The sequence below is a fragment of the Peromyscus californicus genome, unplaced genomic scaffold (genome assembly GCF_007827085.1).
Source record: "Peromyscus californicus insignis strain IS unplaced genomic scaffold, ASM782708v3 Scaffold_9__1_contigs__length_137607984, whole genome shotgun sequence".
Lineage (NCBI taxonomy): Eukaryota > Metazoa > Chordata > Mammalia > Rodentia > Cricetidae > Peromyscus > Peromyscus californicus.
This window is the reverse complement of record NW_026294617.1, coordinates 122,611,625-122,625,154: the sequence shown is the minus strand read 5'-3', so window position 1 is coordinate 122,625,154 and position 13,530 is coordinate 122,611,625. Positions and strand designations below refer to the sequence as shown.

Here is a 13,530-nt window from a genome sequence, read left to right as displayed (position 1 = left end):
ACACACGTGTAACACACATCTAGCATTTCAGCAGCTTCTCTCACCCTTGGTTTTTATGCCAAAAATATCTTCATTCTAACAGCTTTATAGATTCTGTGTTTCACTAATGGCTAAGATCCAGAAATAGTAAAAAAAAAAAAAAAAAAAAAATCTGTTTTTCTCAAAATAACTGAGAGAAAATTTTCATCCCAGCAATGGGAAGAAAATTGGGTGATTCCAGGGGAAAGGTACGGCCAGCGATTTGCCCACAGTGAAACCTCTCCGACTGTCAACTGAACCCAAGACGAAGACTCACAACACATCTAATTCTAGGCGCTTGAGCAACTCCTGAATGCAGGCAAGTAATGCTTAAAGATACCAGGCAGTCAAAGAACCTGGAGTCCAGTCAGTAAAAAGGAAGAAAAATATACCCAGTCAGTGGCACTAAGGCAGTGGTTAAATTGGCCAATGCTAATGCTGAAGATTTTTGAATGAATGAATCCATCTTCAGCCAATAAGACTGACAGATGGTCCTTCCTTCCTAGTAAACTTCTGCCGGACTTATATCTGCACCCTGACTCCAAGACCAAGGAAGCCAATGTTCCTACCCTCCATTTGTCCAGAAGTCGGGTGCTCCTACCCTCCATTTGTCCAGAAGTCGGGTGCTCCTACCCTCCATTTGTCCAGAAGTTGGGTGCTCCTACCCTCCATTTGTCCAGCTAGGAAAGTCCAAAGGCCCCTCATCCTCTTTTGTCTCTCTCTGTATCTCAAGTTCAGCTACTTCTTCCTGGAAATGATGCTCAAACTAGCTATTTCTCTCAAGCCTTTAGATACATTGACTGTCCCATGTCACATCTGAACATTTTGATGGACTGTGTACAGAAGATCCTATCCTCTTTCTGCTTTGGGCTCTGCCTAGGTTTCCTTTATTTGAACCTTTCTTCTGCTTAGAATCATTCAGCCTCTCCCTCCACCCTCCTCTCCCTCCCTCTGCCTCTCTTTCCCCTTGTTCCTGCCCCCCCCCCACCTCCTCAGGATTTCCAGATATCCTTCCTGAATACACTCTTCTCATTCCTGTTTCCTTTGCTCCTCTCTTGAACCCTGCACACTGTTAGGGGAGCAATTGTGTCTCTTTTCAACCATTCTATTTCTACCACCTGGGACCAGGGTGGACTCTCCACAGATGATGTTCAGTAAATATTTGTTGAAGAAATGAATAAATGATAAGTAAATGAATGGCAAAATAATGCCAAGCTTTTGTAGGATAAAAATGAAATGGTTCTTCTTTCATCTCTCACCACCCAGGGTTATAAACTCTAATATCAGATCTAGATGCAAGACACAGCTCACAAAGAAGCTAGCATTGCTCCTCTAGGTCTTTTAATAAAACTGTTCTTCCTGGTACACTCATTTAAGGCAGGTCCAAGCCCCTCTTCCCTGCACCAAGGCTGCACAAAGTGTCCCACCATAGGCACTAGGCTCCAAAAAGCCAGCTCACACACCAGGGCTGGGTCCCATTCCCACTGCCTGGGAGCTCCCTAAACAGTTCAAGCTAAACAACTGTCTCGCTTATCCAGAGGGTCTAGTTCAGTACCACGGGGGCTCCTCAGCTATTGGTCCACAGTTCACCTGTCTCCACTAGTTTGGTTAGTTGTCTCTGTACTTTTTCCAATCACGGTCTCAATAGGCTCTGCTGACTCCCCATGGGAGACCTTTGCCTTGGAGGAGGTGGGAATGGGGGGGGGTTGGGGGGAGGATTGGGAGGTGGGAGGAGGGAGGACAGGGGAATCTGTGGTTGGTATGTAAAATGAATAGAAAATCTCTTAATTAAAAAAAAAGAAAAATAAATAAAAAATATAAACTGTTCTGCGACTTCACAGAGTACCAAACAGAATGTCTAAACAACACCCAGAATTGCTTTCCACACACTGTAGTTCCTCTCCCTAAGATATCCACTTATTTTAAACATTTATTTGAACACTCAAATAGCTAAGCAACTTAAAAGTGTTTTATATCAGCTAGGAAGAATATTACAAACCTTTTAATTACCATAAAAACCATCTCTGGAGACTTTCTGATAACTGAGTTTTCTTTGTTGGTTTGTCTGTTGTCTTTGAGACAGAATCTCTCCTATACCAGCTGGCCTGGATACTGTGTAGTGAAAGTGACCTGAAACCTTGATCCTTCTGCCTCTACCTCCAGACTACCAGAAAGTACAGGCTTCTGTCCCAACATCCACAGTAGGCTTATGCAGTGGGGGATATGAGCCCTGGACTTCATGCTTGCTGGATAAGGGGTTCGACAACTGAACTCCTCCTAGCCCCCGACATACAGGGTTGATGCATCTAACACCTTTCAGGTTTTAGGTTTATTGCCTTAATTCCACAAAGTCACACACAAAAAATCTATTTTAAAGAGCAACTTTGGGAAAGGAAATGTCTGTATGGATCCAAATTTAAAATTACCAGTATTTTGGGGTGACTAACTGGAACTGCCAGAATATCACCACGACAAGATGGTAGTAAGTGGAAATCTCAGGCATCTCAGTAGGGTCTCTAAAGTCTACTTCAGTGGCCTGACAGAATGATCATCAACTAATCAAAGTTTTTTCTAAAGCCCCTGCCCCTTTCCCAAGTGCTGATGACATGTTTTCAAATTACAGAACTCTAAATTCTTTGACATTTTTTTTCTAGAAACAGGTTCTCCATGCAGTTCTAACTACCTTTGATCCATTGCTTTGCATGTGTGTGGTTGGAGCTGCAAGGACCTGCAATCTGGTTAACGATGAGTTACCCTTAATTGTCCGCGGCCCATCCCCACTGGCTCCTGTAATGGAACAAGTTTGGCATCACAAGATCTGTGGGAAGGGAGGCTCCTGGTCCCTGGCTTGAAGATTCCCTCAGAGATCACGGAAGACCATCAACTTCATCCAGGACTGCTACCCACTCCAGCACCTCTCTATAAGCGTTCACTGCCCCTGCCCACCCAATCCACCAGATATCATTTTCATCAGAAGTTCCACCAGTGTGTGTGTAATCTTATTTCATTTCCCTGCCTGCCAATCATCTGGACCCAGTACAAAGGCCAAGCTTCCCAAGAATGTATGCAGGGTCCATCCTGGGCCCCTCTAGAAGGGCCTTGGAAAGCATGCAAGACAGGGGCCAGCGGCAGGCCCCTGTGAACCCCCCATGAAGTATTAGTCAGCTACTTGGGCTGGGTGCAGTGGCTCAGGGAAAACCTTGGAGGTAGGAGTTGGCAAGAAGAGAGGACCCTGTGGTCTGAGCAGAACTTGGGGACCTTCCAAAATGCTTGAGCCTGCAGGGGATCATGCCCCCCACCCCCACAGCACACCTGCAGAAATCAACCTGAAAGATGCACTCATTTCTGTAAGATCTGATACATCCGAGCCCCATCCTGCCTGGCTTTCTTGGAAGATCCATCATTCAGTGGGATGCTTATCAAGAAAAGCCAGATCAAAGGCCTGGATCTAAGCAAGCCTCTCTGGGAAGGCCACAGGGAGTGTTTCTAGCATCTGGGGACTACTGGGCTCCCAGCTTGGTGAGGCACACAGTCACAATTGTGTGCTAAGAGTATATATTGGCTTTATTGTGTCTCCTAGAAAAGGGGGTGTGCCTGGAGGTGCAAATTGCTCTGCTGCAGGGAGCATTCACACAGGAAGCTTGCAGAGGTCAGAGCAGAGAGCACACTGGAGATCCTGCACAGGACTAGGAAGCACATGTGCGCACAAACACTGCCACAAGGCAGGCTTTCTCCACTCCCGCCTCCACCAGCCCTCAGCTGACTTGGACAGCTTGGGCTCTGCCCTCCTACCACCTACAACTCAGCAGCTTTCCTCACTGTATCTTAGGGGGCCAGATGAAAATTTGTGTAACCTACCGGCCTCTAATAAGGGCACCCAGACAGGCAGCCAAGGCTGAGAGTCATCATCCTCATGTTTTCCCCAGTGTAGGGATAGAGGCAGGCATGGTGTCCAAAGAGAAGGTGGGCCAGCCCAAGCTCTACCAGGGAAGGTAGATTCGCTTTCACGCCCTACTCCCCCCCCCCCCAACTCTATCCTGATTGCAAGCATCACTTCTCCACTGACAGACCATATGTCAGGGCTCAGCCTCAACTCCAGATGCTAGAGTTATGTCTGTTTGCCTTCTTTAAAAAAAAGGTGATTGTCCCAGACCCTGAGCAGGAAGAACCATGCTTTCTAGGCTCTGTAATCATCCCTTCTCGCCACCTGGCAACCTAGTCCCAAACCTGTGCTTGCAGAATCCAGAGGATTGCTAGAGTCCTAGCAATCGCCCAGGCTGGGCGCCCTGAGACAGCTGGAATAGGACTTCAGCCAGGGCTGAAACAGGAGAAGGGGAGGAGGGTGCCAGGGTAGTTGGAGTTGGAGCCCAGGCGAGTGTCAGAGCGCTCTGGAACTGCCTGGGCAGCAGTGGCCGAGGGGATGTTGGGACTCAAGCCAGCAAGCTTTTCCTCCCTAGCCACAGGATCGCTTTAGCATAAACTGAGACTCGCTGGCAGAAGTTTGCTTCCTTTCAAACACGGTATTTTACAAGTTGAGAAGTCAAGAGGAGGTTGCCACGGCAGCTCTCGCCTGCTCCCAGCGCCACAAAGTTATCAAGGAGCAGGACCACAGATCTCCAACTCCGGGGTGTATACAAGGGGTGGAGAGAGGGGGTTGGTCTAAAGCCCCTTCCTTCCCCCCTCCGGCGGCGGGTGGGCTACTTACGTTTTGGTGGCGGGGGAGACCTTTCCATGCCTTGTCCTGTAGGCTCCTAAATGCATTTGTATGCATTTGTCCCTGCAGCAAAGCTCTAACGGAAAACAGAAGCCAGCTCCGAACTGCTAAAGGTGCAGGTACTGTCCATGAAAAGGGGGAAAGTCACATGAGAACCATGCTCCAACCCGCAAAATGGGGTGGGGTGGGGTGGGGTAGAAGGATGAAGCGGTGTAGGGGTAGGAAGCAGCACCCAGGGGGGAAGAGAGCTAGGATGCTCCGTGCTCAGCTGTAGCTGGGGTCGCGCTCCCGGGGGGGGGGGGGACCAGAGGTGAGCGAGACTTCACCCTGAGGCAGCGGGGTGGGGGGGGCAGCAGCGACAGCCAGAGCTGAGTTGGGAGCGCAGCCCCGAGTTCACTTGCGGTTCAAAGGAGACTCAGTGACTCCAGTGGAGCGCTCTGCTTTGGGCCTGGGAGGAGAAAGGCGGGGTAGAGGGTGGGGGTGGGAAGAAGGAGATGAAGGGAGGAAGTCCCCGGGAGCAGCCTGCGCCCAAACATTTGTCAAACAAGCACACACACCCACTTGGGAAATCAAGCTGGTGCAAGGGGACCGGTGGCAACAGCAGGCGCTCGCTCTGAGTTGACTGCCCGCTGCTTTGCCGGGAAGAAGAGAGGACTAGTAAATCCGGCTGGTGTTAAATTTCACCGCGCACTGACTTGCAATGACATCACTAAACACGGAGCACACCTCCCCCTCTGCCCCCGCAACCTTCCCCCACCCCAGCGCAGGCCGGCTGCCCTGGTCCGCCAACCTAACAGGGTCAGGCTGGGCCAACTGCACCCCGGGCACTCTAGTCACCTCCTGGCCACCTCCAAGATGAGCGCACTTCCTAGTTGTAGGTGACTTAGGGTCATTCCTTCCTCTCTGTCCATGTACCAGTCTGGTTTGCATTTTATGTCAGTCTCTTGCATGACTTTCCATCCTCAGACCTCTCCTTTATTCTCTTTATCCACACCTGGGATCCTCCTGAATTCAGCTTGCTTTCTCTGTAACTAGCTTGCAGTCCCCTAGTCTAGTAAAGTAGACTCACCCCTGCTGCTGACGGTCTCTTGACTCCCTTTACTGCCCACCCCCTTTACTATTTCTATTGACTTTCTCTCCAGTAACTCACCTTTCCACCTAAGCCCTGACCTTGACTCAGTTACAAGTCTAGATTCGTACTGTACAGTCACGCAAGGGCATGCTGTCACACAGCCTTACAATGTACACCTCCAATTTCCGTGACAGTTTTTAAACACAAGTTCCTACCTTTCCATCATCCTTTCATACTGAAAAGTCCACCTTATGAAATTGCCAGTAGTAAAAACACTCAATATTCTCATATTGTTTTTCTCATTGCTAAGTTTGTAAATTGGGCGAGAACTGACATTCTGTTCTTTGGCTGACTGCCATGCTTTCAACACCTACAACTATGTGACCTGTCTATTGAGTGAATGACTGTGTGTGTGACACCATTTCTCCACATCTTTCTACTGTACTCTCTGCATCCTCAGCTAAAGGTCTTTCCACTTGCTGAACACGAGCCCACCTCGAAGTAACAGTGAAGGTTAAAATGGATCAATGCAAATAATGGACACTATTCTCAAACTCTATCATTTTCTTCAGGACTGGACTTTGATCTGTCTTCCTCTCCTTCAGTCTCTAACTTTCTATTTGGAAATGATAATACAGTGATAGAAAAGCAGCAAAATAGTTGCCTTCCTGTAAATAGACCCTTCCTCTGCCTTCCCCTCTCGTTCCCTGTAGGAGCCTCTCTGCAGACCAAGCGCATGCACACTCGTCAGTGCATCGATAGTAGATTTTATTTCCAAGGAATAGACTATGAAAATGCAGATCAAGGTTAAGCATATAGTTAGGTGCAGAACACAGGAGACCCAACCCAAAGCCCAGAGGGAAAGCGCAAATGTAGCAGCACGTGTTTCGTAAGGCATCAGCACTGTCCTAGGTGGATGTACATTCCATTTATCCTCTTAATAAATCCTATAAAATAGGCATTGTCTTTATCTCCCTTTATAAAGAAGGAAATTAAGTCAGGAGGAAGTTAACTCACCTAAGATTGCAATCCTGACAGGACTCAAACCAGTTCAGACCACCTTTGGGTGCAGTGCAGGGTTCCAACATTTCTTCTTTTCCTTTCGTACTCATTCCTTCCCACTTACTCGTTCACAAAAGTTTTAGGACAAAAAGTTATGAAATCCACACACAATATTCTGCCTTGATCACTATGAAGATGCAGATTCAATGCGTGATAGAGGTGGTATTTTAACATACTGTAGGAAAAAAAGACTGGATTTGTAAAACAGAGCTGAAACAATTAGTCTTAAAGTAGAAACTATGATCGTTAGAGGTGAGATCCCTTTAAAGAAGACCTCCTCCCCATCAAAATAATTTACATTCATGCATCTATTTATCAGACAAATGTTTATGGGACAGCAACAGGCTGTCAGTCATGCTATCAGTGGGGGCAGCCGGCGCAGAGGCAGGGGGTCAGAGCTCACTGGCCACCAGCCCAGCTAATAGGTGAGGAGCAAGCTCAGTGAGAGACGGTCTCACAACCTAAGGTGGAGACTGACAGCGCAAGACAACAGATGTTTGCCTCGGGGTTCCATATACATATGACACATGTGCATGCGGTACATACAAGCAAACACATGCCCGAAAGATAATATTTTTAATATATTTATGTTGCTAAGGAGAGGTAGTGCCATAAGACAGCTAGGCTTCAGGACAGACAGACAAAAGAACAGTTAGCCATATCCAAGCTTGCATAATTACACTGGGGGTAGGGGGACTATATTTGAAATGTCATGTTGAAAGCTTATCTCAAACAAAAACACAAACCTCCCAATGATTTTCACTCCATAATATGTCAAAGCCAACTAGAGCCCTCTACTGGATCAGTGTTCCAGGAGGGGCAGAATTCATATCTGGAAGTAAGAAATGACAGGATTCCGTGTCTGCATCCAGAGGCAGGGGTCCTCACATTCAGCACCCCACAGACTCACTTACTAGCTGAACACTAATTTTTACAATGTCGCACAGTCAAAACAGAAACATTACTCCTCATCAAAAAAGTGGGGGTGTGTGTGAAATGAATGGAAGGACCTAGAGAGGACTCACCATGATAAGGAACAGTTATATAGCAACTGGCAGACGTTTACTTGTCTGGAATCTTCAGAAGGTAACAGAACTGAGTGGACTACGGGCGTATAAAATATAATATGAACGTTAAAGGGATTTTAAAAGTTCTCTCTCTTCCTCCTCCCCCCTCCCCCCAGTGTGTGTGTGTGTGTGTGTGTGTGTGTGTGTGTGTGTGTGTGTGTGTGTATGTGTGTGTTTGTGTGTGTATGAGTGTGTGTATGTATGGGCGTATATATGTGTGTTTGTGTGTGTGTATGTGTGTGTGTATGTATGTGTATATGTGTGTGTGAGTGTGTATGTGTGTGTGAGTGTGTATGTGTGTGTATGTATGTGTATGTGTGTGTGTGTGTGTGTGTGTGTGTGTGTGTGTGTGTGTGTGCAGGAGTTGAAGAAGGACAGAAGAGGCTGTCTGGTCCCCTGGAGCTGGGGTTGCAGATGGTTCTGAGTCACTGGACCTGGGTGTGGGGAACCAAACTTGGGTCCTCTGGAAGAGCAAGAAGTGCTTTTAATCACTGAGCAATTTCTAGCCCCATAATCTTTCATTAGAAAGCATTTTTAATAATTGTTGCCCTTTGAAACTATCAACTCAAACAAAATGTCTTGATTCTCCACCGTTTCATTATAGTTTTGGTTCTTTCATCATAAGGTTGATTTTCCCCCTATGTTACCTGCTATAATAAACAACTTACAGAAGCCAGTGATACCGCAGCACCATCAACACTCCGGTAAGAACGTGCCGTGGAGAGCAACATCACCTGCCTGTGATGGCACCTAAGGGCCCTGACTCAAACTCTCATCATAGCTTTCTTAGTATCATCAGCTAAAATTCCTCTCATCTAACTACAATTAGAAAATCTCCCTAAACATTTCAAATTCAGAAGGGATATACAACACACACTGTGTCAAAACAGGCAGTCAGATTAATGGTAATATTTTTGAGGTATAGGAGTGAAGGAAACTGCCAAGATTTTAGAGTAAGATTCTTGTAACAGCAGTAGCAATATTATGAAAATAACTGTTTTTTTTTCCCCGTGGAAGAAGAGCAAAGTTAATGTGTGCCAGGCCAGCCTCTGAAGCTGATAGGATAACATTAAGAGCCTACATATCCTGTCAGGAAACCACATGACTTCAGAATAAAGAAAATAAGGGATATCCTTTTCTGATAGAGTAAAATTTCAACATAAACTTCATCAAAATCTGATGAGTTCCTACAAGAGGCTTTGTGTTAAAACAATATGACTATTTTAGTGTATGCGTATTCCATCCAATAATATTCAAAATTATGATGGTGGGGTAATCACGAAATCACAAAATCACAGGGGAAATCAAAGGGGCAAATGAAGTGCTTGCTTTCAAGTGATGAGACTGCTAAAGATAATTTAATAAATGGAAGGGAGTACTTGAGAGGTCCTATCATTTTTAATCTGTTGAATATAAATAGGTTTTATGTGACAAGTTATATGTAGTTCTCCTCCCAAACAGAACACTAAGTTGTTCTTATAAATTCCTCTAGTCACCTCCTCAACGTCTCCCGCTGAAGCATCCATAAAGAAATGGAGAAAGTGGGTAGGAAAACAAAGAGAGTTGGTATTACCAAGCACTTCTGTGTAATGGACACAGTTCCGTATACTTTGTCTAGTGTGTACAAGTCTCTCAGTCACCAAATGAAGAGATACTATACTCACTTTATAAAATATCATGAGGCTCCTTAGAGCCTCTCAAGCTTAATTTATTTTTCAAGTCACATAGCATTTATTAATACAACAAACAAATGGTAAAAAGGGAAGCTTAACCAGATCCATGAAATTCTGACATCCATATTTGTAATGCAGTGGTCTGCAAACTTTTTTGTGCATATAAGTCTCTACTAACTGAGCCTTACACCTAGCAGTTTTTATTATGTTTGAGGCAAGACCCAAGAACAATTTCCTCTTCTTCCTCCTCCACCTCCTCCTCCTCCTTTTTTTTTTCATTGAGACAGTACCTCACTTTGTAGTCTCCTGCCTCAGTGTCCCAAATACTAGGTTTACAGGCATGAATCACCACACTTGGCAGTAATCTTCATTTTTAACAAACAATATATACATAAATGTCATATATCAATGTGTTAAGCAACTCCTGGTTTGGTTGTCATTATAATACTAAGCTGCTTGCCTGTGAAACCTCTTTAGGAGTGAGGACTCTCGTCCATATATACCTAGGACAAATAACTGTGGCTTAACAGAAATTTCATGTTTTAAATGTTTAATAAATGAGTGAAGGGATGGTGACCTGCCTACATTGTACCAGGTCAGCATTGTAAGATTGAGAGTTATGAGTACATGGCATACTTGATGCTGTTGTGACGGTTATAATATGGTAGGGATGGGAGGTCACAAGAAAACCTAGTGCATAGACGACAGAGCAAAGATTAAGCCTCCAGGAACATGGAGTTCCATTAAGTTCCGATGGAACAGGACCTTACTGAAAAACCCATAGGTTCAAGGATGAAGGTCTCTGACAAACAGAGAGGAGCCCTCAGGCTGGTCTGGGCAGAGGTGGCAGTATGGGCCAGAATGTGAAGGTATGATAGACCTATGGTGGGAATGGCAAAACTATAGGGTAATGCTGGAAAAATCATAGAGCATCTTTCAGCCGTTGGGATTTAGCTTGACTTTCTTTCCTAACTGTTAGAATAAAACAACTTGAAGGGTCAGGTGTGGTGGCACATGCCTAAAATCCCAGCAATGGGAAATGAAGACAGGTGGATCTCTGTGAGTTTGAGGCTACCCCGTCTATATAGGGAGATCCTGACCAGCCAGGGCTACATAGTGAGAATATGTCACAAGAAAACAAAAAGTTAAAAAAAACAAACAAACTTGAAGGACTGTTTTCTACCACTGCAAATAACCTTGGTGTCCAAAGAGTGATTAAACAAATGGGGGGGGGGGGAACCACACACATACTTATCTTTACTCAGTTTAAATGTGAGTCTTAGAGTTAAGATTTCTTGTTAGGTTTAGAACATGACATACCTTGGCTACAAAGCACTTTACAAGGGATTCTGGCTCTAGGAGCCAGGTGGAGCCTGGGCCAATAGCAGACAGGATTTTCAGCTGGAGACTTTGAGGAAGTTACTAGAGGATTCTTAAGAACAACTTGATGTTCTCTGGGAAGAAAGCTACATGAATTTGTCATATAAAACCTATTTATATATGACAGATTACAAATGATAGGACCTCCCAAGCCTTCCTCACAAGGGAAGCAGATGAGAATCCTTAGCTTTAACAGTGAAGAAGATTTTTGAATTGTAATCCAATCTGTATTTCCAATCTTTTGTTACTGAAACTTTCTAGATCTCTTCTTTCATGCTTTCCTTCCCAAGTGTTTTAGGCTAGAATTTCCCCCTTTGTTAGAACCTTTATTCTCAAATGTGTTGAGTCTAAATAGCATCTAAACAGTTGGCAGACTAATTTCTTTTTGCGGATTTTCTTGGTTAGGGACCTAGCAAGAGAGGGATTAGAGGGGAAAGTGTCTCTGTACACTGAGACATCTCACTGGGCCCTTAATCAGTTTCAAGGCCAGATATGAGGCACTTAAATAATTTAAATGCAGACATCAAACAAAACGCAATAAAGGCAAGTATGTAAAATAGATCGTCCCATTAGCTTTAGATATTTTATGTTAATATTTCCTCCAAACTCATGTGTGTGTGCATTTATGTGTGTGTGAGTGAGTGCTTGGGTGTGAATACATATGAATGTGTTTGAGTGTGCACATGTGTGTGCATGCATGTCTCTGTGTGTGAGTATTTGTGTGTGTGCACACACTTGTGCATGCAGAGAGACAGAGAAGTCTGACTGTGAAGATGCTTGTCACAGTGGGCATCATGCCTGTGGGGTAAAGGGTCACAATGGCACCACTTGTACCTCTGAAGTTCACAGTCTGTCAGCATTTCCATTTTAAGCCCCTTCTGAATGAATTCCAAAGGCTACATCATTACCAAAGAGCTCATTAATTTCAAATGTATATATAAAGTTAAATTAAAACTGGTACTTGGGAGTTTCCCTTTGAAACTTCCAGGATTTCTCCTTTGATTCTCTCTTCCATTAAAAATTAACTGCTGCAAAACAACCTGCTTCTGACAGCAGATGCTTCCACACTGGGGCAAACTCTCTAAAGCCATGTTTTTAATAAATCTGTCAGTGAGTTCTCACCTCAATCCTTTATGGAAGCGTTATTATAGTTATTTTAGGTATTTCAGGAGTTAAAGGAAAGTTTCCACCCAGATTTACTTTTCCCGAATCCCCTTTGGCAATTCTTTCATTTTTCACAGGACAAAATTCTATTCCAAAAGTTTGTGGAATAAAAGTTTAATGCCAGATTTTCTAGTTGTAGATGAGTATAAATAAAAGACTCTTCAAACAGTAGGTTAAAGATGTACTAATAGACAATTGGGGGTCTCAGAATCACAGGGATACATTAGATATTTATCTAATGTTAAAAAATTATCTATAAATGATTGCTGGGAGGTTATATTGTGCATATGTATAAATAAAGAAGGGTTGGAGGGCTAGTTATGATTTAACAATTAAGAATGCTTGTTGTTCTTCCAGCGACCTGAATTTGGTTCCCAGCACTCACATTGGGTGGCTCACAACTTCCTGTAACTTCATCTACAGGGAGTCTAACACACTCTTTTGGCCTTTAGTTTTAAGATGTGTTACATTTGTTTATGCTGTGGAATATTTGTTTAATGATGCAAAGATGTGTTGTGTTCTTTTATGTTGCACTTGTTAAACTCTGTGAAGCTGTGTTACTTTGTTTGTCTAAAACAACTGATTGTCCTAATAAAGAGCTTAACAGTCAATAACAAGGCAGGAGAAAGGATAGACAGGGCTGGCAGAGAGAATAAGTAGGAGAAGAAGAGAGAGGAGCCAAGAGTAATATAAGGAGAAAGAGAGAGGACACCAGGGGCCAGCCACACAGCCACACAGCCAGCTATGGAGTCAGAAGTAAAGAAAGGCATATAGAATAGAGAAACTCAAAAGCCTAGAGGCAAAAGGTAGATGGGATAATTTAAGAAAACCTACCTACCGATAAACCAAGCTAAGGTTGGGCATTCATAAGAAAGACTAAGTCTCCTTGTATTTCTTTGGGAGCTGGGTGCTTGGCCCCCAAAGAATAAAGAGTTAAAAAAACCAACTACATTCATAGGTACATGAGCTCATGTACATATACCCTGACTAAGACACACTCCAATACACACAATTAAGAGTAAAATAAATCTTTTAAAAATTGAAGAATAATATTAAAATACAATTACTGGTAGTGTTTTGAAGACTCTATCCTCACTCTTGCCACCAACCCCAACTCCAAGTCATGGTCTGTAGCATTCCAGAAGACTTTTAAAACAGGATTTAGGATGACACAATTTTGTTTTCAGTGTACAAAGTGTTCATATTTACTTGAAGGCTCAAGAGAAATAATATAGTTGAGTTTTCTCTGATGAAAACAAATTCTTTAAATGTACCTTCCAGTACTCTGCATTTCTCTGGCCACTTCATCTATGATTCCTTCTCAAAGGCTCTTCTTGGTCTCTGTTTAGAAAGAAATGCCTATCTCTGATCTTTCTGGGT

The 13,530-nt window shown here is 44.0% G+C and overlaps 1 protein-coding gene across 1 annotated transcript in view; it reads right to left on the bottom strand.

The window, feature by feature from the left end:
• The window catches only part of Col24a1 (collagen type XXIV alpha 1 chain), a 271,849-nt gene extending 266,449 nt beyond the window's left edge, over positions 1 to 5,400 (bottom strand). Inside the window, 2 exon segments of the mRNA XM_052731052.1 lie at positions 4,724 to 4,854; positions 5,294 to 5,400. Of these exon segments, the coding sequence (XP_052587012.1) occupies positions 4,724 to 4,779 (56 nt within the window). The 5' untranslated portion in view covers positions 4,780 to 4,854; positions 5,294 to 5,400.
• Positions 5,401 to 13,530: the final 8,130 nt, after the last annotated feature.